Source organism: Nelumbo lutea, chromosome 5 (genome assembly GCF_056320005.1).
Source record: "Nelumbo lutea isolate HS-2025 chromosome 5, American lotus-T2T, whole genome shotgun sequence".
NCBI lineage: Eukaryota > Viridiplantae > Streptophyta > Magnoliopsida > Proteales > Nelumbonaceae > Nelumbo > Nelumbo lutea.
The window spans coordinates 80,818,848-80,827,329 of NC_142688.1; the positions used below are offsets into that span (position 1 = coordinate 80,818,848).

General features: G+C 35.5%; 1 protein-coding gene across 5 annotated transcripts; it reads right to left on the reverse strand.

The window, feature by feature from the left end:
• Window positions 1–4,786: 4,786 nt before the first annotated feature.
• STN1 (Nucleic acid-binding, OB-fold-like protein) lies at window positions 4,787–6,726 on the reverse strand. 5 transcript variants are annotated; one of them, XR_016099879.1, is made up of 3 exons: window positions 5,876–6,726; window positions 5,108–5,797; window positions 4,787–5,000 (listed from the first exon to the last, which is right to left on the reverse strand). XR_016099879.1 is itself a non-coding variant. In XM_088947633.1 (2 exons), exon 2 carries the CDS (start codon window positions 5,648–5,650, stop codon window positions 5,129–5,131), a length of 522 nt encoding a protein of 173 aa, XP_088803759.1. In that variant the 5' UTR covers window positions 5,651–5,718; window positions 5,876–6,014; the 3' UTR covers window positions 4,787–5,128. The 5 variants fall into 5 exon arrangements, 3 of the variants coding, with proteins under 3 accessions (XP_088803759.1, XP_088803761.1, XP_088803760.1); XR_016099878.1 differs by having other exon boundaries at window positions 4,787–5,013; XM_088947633.1 differs by having other exon boundaries at window positions 4,787–5,718; window positions 5,876–6,014.
• Window positions 6,727–8,482: the final 1,756 nt, after the last annotated feature.

Genomic DNA, 8,482 nt, shown 5'->3' on the forward strand with positions numbered 1-8,482 from the left:
TGGGTGTTTGATTTCAAAACCTTTTTGAAAACCATTTTGAAAGCTAATGAGGTCTTATGATTGTTATAGCGCATGCTGTCAGTTTGATAGGTAACAAGAGTCCTTTAAATGGGAGTAGCTTGTGCATTGAAACCTTAATAAATCAAACAATGAAAACTGTGTAGTGAAAAATGTTGTGGTGTGAAAATAAGTTTAATGCTCCTAGTGATGATTTGGGATTCATAAGGAAGGTTTGAGGATGAGGTGGATTGGTCACAAATTATCAAGCTTTTTACACTTATAGACATGATGCCATGTAACGTAATGATATCGAATTTAATGCCTAGAGATGTCTTTTGAATTTTATGATTATGCATGAATGGAAAACTTTTGAAAGATTTTTTTTTTTTTTGCATTTTTTGGATTAGGATGTGAAGTGATTGATTTTTTTTATTGATTTAAGGATTATGCTCGAAGGTGAGTTGCTTAAGACAGATGATTTTGATAGATTTTGCATTATGCTTGAAGGCGGGTCGCACATAATGAGAGATTTTGATAGACTTTGAATTGTGCCTCAAGGCAACTCGCATGAAGTGAGAGATTTCAATGGATTCTTTTGTATTTAAATGATTTTTGTATTTTGATTACTTGTATAGTTTTTGGATGATTTAGATGAAAGAAATTTGGATGATTAAAAAAATTTGGATTTAGATAAATTATATAAAAGTAATTGATGAATTTATATAAGAGAATTTTGGATGAAAGAAGACTTGATACAAAAATTTTACATAATTTTGGATTTTGATGAAAGAATTTTGGATGGATGTGCAAAGAACATTGGATGAGGTGTATGTCAAAATTTTGGATGAAAGAAAATTTGATTTTTGAATAATTTTGGATTTGGATGAAAGAATTTTGGATGGGTGATGCAAACAACTTTAGATGAGGTGTTGCCAAAATGATTTTTTTTTTTTGTGATAATTTTGGATTTGGATGAAAGAATTTTGGATGGATGATGTAAAGAACTTTGGTGATGTGTATGGCAAAATTTTAGATGAAAGAAAATTTGATGAAAACATTTTAGATTATTTGGATGAAAGACTTTTGGATAATTTTGAATTTGAATGAAAGAAATTTGTATGAAAACATTTTCGATGATTTGGATGAAAGACTTGTGGATAATTTTTTATTTGGATGAAAGAATTAGTTGATTGGCCAAGGTTGACTCCCAACAAAAAAATGGCATTCAAAAGGGGTCTGCTTATCCTTAATGGAGTGTGAGAGTTGACAATTGAAACACTAGTGATTTTAGAGATATTTGTCTTGAAATGTTAGATGGTAATTGTAAATTCATTTAAGGAAATATTGAATACTGATGAGTTGTTGAGAAGAAAGTATTACTTTTCCTTGCAGTGAGGCAATCGACTTGAATGTCATGTGTGTCCCAATTTTTTAACAATGTTTAGAAAATCGGACTGGCTGGTTGAATTGTGACTCATGACTTTAACCGATTCGATCATACCCCAATAACCAGACTTGCTTAAAATCCACTAAAACTGGTTGACTGACCAATTGAACTAAAAAACCGATGAATTGGTTCCAGTTTCATGAAACTACTTGGGTCCATAAGTGAAATTTTAAAATGTTGTTAACAAGATTGAACCAAGACTTCTTATTTTCACAGATTACTTAATTATCACTAATCCACCTCTTTTCTTGTATACATATTACATTATTATGCATATATTTTAAAGAAAATGTAAGTTAAAAGGCTTGAACCCTGGTAATTTGTTTTAAAATTTAAGAAACTTACCATCCATCCACCATATTTAAGTACATTAAAAGTTGTAAAATATATTATATATAGTATTTATATGAGTCATAGTGTATATATGTATATGCCACATCATCACAGTTTGAACCCGATCAAACCTTTGACCCATAAACCTCTCCCTTCTTCGGTTCTATGCCTGGTCTGGTTCTCCGAACATTGGTTTTGAAGTGCCTTTTTGCTTCACTTTTGCCCTTGGTTTAGCACTTCCATATTTGGATTGCCTTTTATTTTCTTCTTTTTCTTTAACCTTTAGAGGTGTCCTTGCAGGTTTTGACCATTGTACTTGGTTTTGTCATTATCAACGAAATAAGGTCTATCTAAGGCCATTTTTCTAATCTTTCAACGATCGAGGAGGTTTTATTAGATATGATGAAACACGGCTTAGGGTAAGGCTTAGAATCAAAGGATGTGGGGCTCAAATGCTTTTTTGATATGGGTTTCAAATGCTTGAGTCGACATATAAGGCATTTAGCATATTCCTGTCCCTTCTTCATTTTTTCTCTTTTTTTTTTTTACTTCCTTCTGGTTGTAGGGATTGAGAAATGCTTTTCATGTTTTTCAATGCCATAAGTCATACATTTTTCTTAATCTAAGAGAACTTTATGATGGAGTGTGAATGAGTAGGGTTAAGATGAAATTAGAGAATAAGTGTCATCTCGAAAAAGCCTTACTAGCTTAATTGCCCTTGTTTTTTCTTTCTTCCCCCCCCCCTTTTTTTAAATCACACTATTGCCCTAGTTTTCTCCTTTTGATTCATATTTTTTGTGTTTTGGTGTAAGGGCATTTTAACATTTGAAATCCGTCCCTTTAGAGGCTTGATAAGAAAGTGATTAGCATAAAGGCTTAAAGGTTAGTTAGTGGATTAAATGAAAGGCGTTGGAATGATTAAATGACTAACAAATGGCCTTTCTTCATCTCTTGATTGTATGCATGATTCATGAAAGGAAATACATGTCAAGATTTTTCTTTATTGGTTGCTTAAGGAAAATTATGGTTCATAGCAATGCTAGAGCCCTTTAGTGAGTTTGCATGTAGTTTCTCTCTACTTTTTTCTCATTTTTTTTGCCCATTGATTTTTATATTATTTGAAACTTGTGGGCTTTGTCAAAGGAAGGCTTTGACGAAATGCTTAAATGGATTAACTATTGTCTAAATGAATGATGAGGGACCAAGGGGAAACGATCAGCCAAAAAATGGCCTCTAGTCCTTTGTTTAGTCGATAGGTTTTGCCCTTCGAACGTATCTTCAATGTCTATGCTACCTGGGTTGTCCCCTTCTTTGAACATTTCCTTCTTTGAATTTCCAATTAGTAGTTAATTTTTCTCAAGAATATATTCATGGGACTTGATGCAAGTCCTTAGTTAAGTTCAGTTTCGATCATTAAATCTTGATATATTAGAAGGAAAAATGGGACTCAATTGAATTTACTGTTTTTTTGAGATTAAGCAATGGGACACAAACATAGATTAACAAAAGACACGAAAAAAACAAACTTTCATTAAGTAAAAAAACTAAGTACAATGATTTTTAAAACAAAGTTTAGTGTAAAGGTGTTTTAGGCAAATGTCCATAAGTTCGAACTCAAGGTTGTATTGGCCATCATCAATGAGGTGTTGGATAACATATTACAATTGCCAGCATTCATTAGTCTCACGTTGGGATGGCTAATAAGGTAACAAGGTAAACTTTTATATTACCATTTAGGATGGCTGAATTGATGATGTGAGCATTGAAACAAAGGGTGGCATAAAATCTGGTGGTGTTTCTCCTATATGAGAGATTATCCAATCAACTTTGAAGGTTCATTGTTTTTCGAAGTTCCTCAATCTCTTATTGGATTTTCAGCTGATCTCTAGCATGTGTGGTCATCTTTCCTATTAAGAGAATTAAACTTTAGATGGAATGTAATCACGTGTTTTATGAATGTAAAGTTTGTGTATAATGTGTGTGCATGTAATGTGAAGATGATGCAAACAATGCCTAAACGATATGGGTTGGTACCTATAAGGTGTCTAGGTAGAGAGCCTTAGGTTTTAGGAGAGGATATTAAATGATGTTTATTTGAGAGTCTTAGGGTTTTATTTCTATTTTATTATCTGAGTCACACCCAAATGCCATTGCCTAGACTACTTACATACCCTTCGTGAGAAATCAGATTGATCATAGTTATTGAAAATGTTATAAATTTAATTACATATTTTAGTGATGCTTTGAAGGATATTGTCTGGCGTCGATGAAGGCTTGGATGTTGACTTTGAGAATTGTGCAATCATTCGTTGAGTGCCTCGGTCCTTAATGATAAGCGTAATACTCATCTGACTTGAATATCTTTGATAGATGGTTAAGAATTGATTTTGGTGACAAATGTATTAAATATCCATTCCGGATCAGTTGAGAAAACAATTGAGATTGTAAAAGAGAATGAATCACCTCTTGACTCTTATTTCAAAATTATCAATTAAAGTTCGACATTTCTGTGTTGAAGGTTGACGTATAATGGCAACTATAACAGAAGGAACTCATGCCCTCTATGTGTACGGAGGAGTTTATAGAAATAAGATAGGGTACCTAGCAGAATTATTTTTAGGTCCTGGTAGTGGTGATTCTTTGAAGCCTAGAGTAATGGAAATTATGGAAGGGTAATCGGAGCAAAGGAGTTGAATGTGCACAAAATGATTGTAGGGAACTCATAGTTCGTGATCAAGTGGAAACTAAATAATGGGACTGATATATAGATGTGCAAAAATGAATATAATAAAAAGGGGGTGGATTATTTCTCTTTACAATCAACCAAAACAATGGTAGTTCACTTCATCATATAGATGCTTTTCTGATTAAATAGAAGTAGTCTTCCCTCATTATGCATGATAGAATCATACATGCTTCCTAGAAAGAATCTAAAACAATTAGGATCATCTTATTTTATTTTATTTTTTGTTTTTTGGTAACATTTAATCATCTAAAACCGGGCCATTTCCTGACTTTTAAAAGATGGAATTGAGTTCATGTCATGACTCCTGAATCCTGATACAAGGTTATTTCTATATTCTCCTCCATTTAAATGCTCAAGTTATGCTCTCATATGCAAGCAAGAATCGGACAGAAATATTCCCATATGACAATGCCTCTAATTTGATGTTCCTATTAACAATAAATCCCTTTTGAATCGGCCATTGAACGTCTTTCCCTGAGACAAAATTCTACGTGGAAATTAACCTGAGCAAATTCCTTAAAGCCGAGAGTTGAAAAAAGAAAAGAAATGGAAGAGACAAAGATAACATACAGAAGAGATACCTCTGATTGTTGTTGTCTCCACTAGCGCTTATGGTTTTGTTGGTGATGGTGCTTGAGCAAATTTGGCGAAGGGAGAACATCGTAACAATTCACAGCCAACCTAATACTATCCAACCAATACGATATTTGAGCATTGGGATCTCTCTCCACGAAAACATCTGAGACCGTGATCTGCAATGCACCTCTGTAAGAAGTGATCCGGCCTCGAACTCTAGCCAAAGCACCCAATTTGATCTCCTCAGCAAAACCGGCAGCCATATCGGCCATAAGTCGAACATCTGAAGGATTGCACCTGGAGAAGTAAGGTGAGTTGAGATGGTTGAGCCAGAGGATGCAAGGAATGCAACCGGTGCCATCGTCGACCAAGAATTTGAGGAACTTGTCTCCCTTACGCTCTCGGCTTACTACCACGCCCACTGTTTCGGCTCTCGAGACTGATCTACCCTTTCGATAGAAACAAATGGGGTCTGAAGAAGATTTCTGGGTGAGAGAAAGGAAGTCGAAGGCCAGGAGCTTTACATGAGTTCCGTAAGTCGGGTCCATAGACAGCTCTACCTTTTCTCAGCGTCTCTCTGCACTTTTCCTTTCGATGGATTTTTTTCCGTTTGTTCCTTTGGAGAGGTGAAGTTAAACTAGTCAGTCTGTTAGAAGTAGTTCTTGGGTAACGGGCTAAGAACTTCAGATCTTGCTCTGTAGAAAATAATAGGAAGAAAGGAATTAGGAAATAAGCAGAATACTAGCCCTTGGATCTGTAATCTCAACTCTCACCTGTATCAAACCCATCTGTTCTTACTGTTCTTCATTATGATATATGGGAAATTTCTGAGAAAGAAGAAAACTGAAAACAACAGAGAATAAACAAATAACCGCCAATCCAGCTGTGATAGTCCCCTATTTGAATTTGAATTGGGATATCGGCTACAAAGCCACTAGGAGAAAATCAAAGTAAACAGGATTCCAACAGAACTTGGAGCGTACACAACACAAAAGGGTTGAATAGGAAAGTATCCACTTACGATTTCCGTGTGTCTAGACTAACAGAGACACAGAAGAAGTTAACAAATGAACAAAACATGGAGTAGATCAGCTGATAGCACAAAAAGGCATCACCAGCCTTGGAATGATTTTTAGCTCAGGGAAAGATCAAACACTGCACTGAAATTTTTGGCATAGGATTTGTCATGGTCGTTCAATACTCCAACATCATAGGTTGGAAACAATGAACAATGGTGTGTAAAGCAGGATCGAAGAATTCCTCCATGCCATGAACAAGTGTACGCCCATCGTTGTTGCTGTGGCTTCCATTGCGTAGACCTTTGAAGTTCAGTTTCAACTTTCAAAAGCGCGAAGAAGAGAGAGATAAAAATAGGGTTCTCTGTCACCAGGAATAAGAAGGGAGTTTTGGACTGCAATACCCAAATTGATTTTGCAGCCCCCTCCTGGTCTATTATAGCCTCCCCTCTAAACTTTGCGTGAAGTTGGCATCAATCCACGGGATAGCCTCCCCATAAACGGCATCCTGTATGTGATTTTGGCATGAATCCACGGGAGGATTCAGTCCACCCCTAATCTACCTACTAGTAGCTCCACCTAGGGGTGGACTGAAGGGTAAAAACCCCGTAGAAGAAAAGGGGTTAAATACTTAACTTAGGGCTGCTGTTCATAACAAGACCCAAACTGATCAAACCGACCAACCCGGTCCGATTCAATCCGAATTGGCCAGTTTTTCTTCAGCACCGATCAGTTTTGGGTTACAGAAAAACATAAATCGATGGTTCGGTTTGATTTCGGTTTTCGTGTGTGAAAATGGAAACTGAACCGACTTAGATATATTATATATGTTTGATATATTTCAGTTTTAATATATATATATATATATAGATATATATATATATATATAATTTCATCTTTAATCCATCAAATCATTTTTAATTTCCAGGCATCCAGCCTTCGCTTCTTAGACTTGAACATTTACTGTTCACACCGGGAGAATCATTCATAAAACCGACCCAAATGAACTCAAACCAACCAGGTTGGTTTTACTTAGTATTGGGTTGATTTCGATTTCATTTCTAAGTAAACCAACCAGGTCGGGTCGGTTGGAAAAACGCCAATAAACCGACCCAACTCGACCCGTGAACAACCCTACTTAAACCTCCCTTCACATTTCTCATAAATACAAACCCCCACCCGTATGTTAATAATCTGTTATGATCCATTTGTTGGTAAAATTTTATAAGAATCCAATTTTGCCCTTACCCAAAACCGAAACCCCAATGTAATCTGGCTGTTTTACTTATGACCAGATTTTATAAGAATTCAATCTCAGTTATAAATACGTAGAGTGCAAAACCTTGTATTTTGTATTGTATTGTATGTATTTGCATTCTACATATTTGTATTTGTACTCCTTTCAAATCGAGCCTTATTCGTTATTTGTGTTGTTCTTTATTTTAAGCTAGAGGGACTCGTGCGATGCATAGGCTTTGTTAAAACCATTTCAAGCAATAAAGCCAAGGGTGCAAGTTGGGTGTATCCAATTCAAGCCAACTTGATTCAATCAAAGCTTTTGTACAGGTTGGATTTGAGTTTTTGAACTTTAAGATAGGCTTGAGCAAAAAAACTTGGGTATAAACTAAATTCAAATTGAACTTACATTGAGGCCTCAGGTATTGATTCGATTATATATATCTAGAAATTGAGCTACAAAGCTCAATATGCCCAAGCCTAGCCCAAGTAGGGATGGTAACAAAATGGGTTCAGGGAGGGTTTTGTAAATTTTAGACTCTACCCACTTAGCGGGTTGGATTTTGAGAATCCAAACCCTCTCTGCACATGAAAATGCAAAACCCTCCTCGTATTCAAGGGTAGGGGTGGGTTGAGTTTAAAATCTACACCTAATTTCTTATTATTTCTTGTTATCTAAATGCAATAAATAAGTAAAATAACATAAATAAACAACAAAATCTCCAAATTATTTGATTAAGATGTAAAAGAACACATAAACTATCAATTATCCTTTGCATTTAATTCAAAATTTTATTAAATTCAACACCTATTACATAAAGTTTATATACTTTCCAACAATATGCAAGTTGAAGGGGTTGGGTTTAGCCTAATATCGTACATTTCCCAACTTTCCCCAAAACCCATCATTCAAAAAAAAAAAAAAAAAAAAACCTGCCGCATCGAGGTGGGTAGGGGTGGATACCCATTGGGTATGGTAGAAATTGCCATTCCTAAGCCTGAGATGCTTAGTTAAGGTTGAGTTGGGCCTAGGTTGGTAAATTCCGGCTTAACCTTGAATTGGACCAAACTTGAGCTTGAGGTTTCAGACTTAGGATTGGATTGACCTTCAACCCGACCCAACCCAAT

Excerpts from the sequence above, each read along its gene's own strand:
- STN1 (XM_088947633.1), bottom strand. The coding sequence starts at position 5,650 with ATGGACCCGACTTACGGAACTCATGTAAAGCTCCTGGCCTTCGACTTC.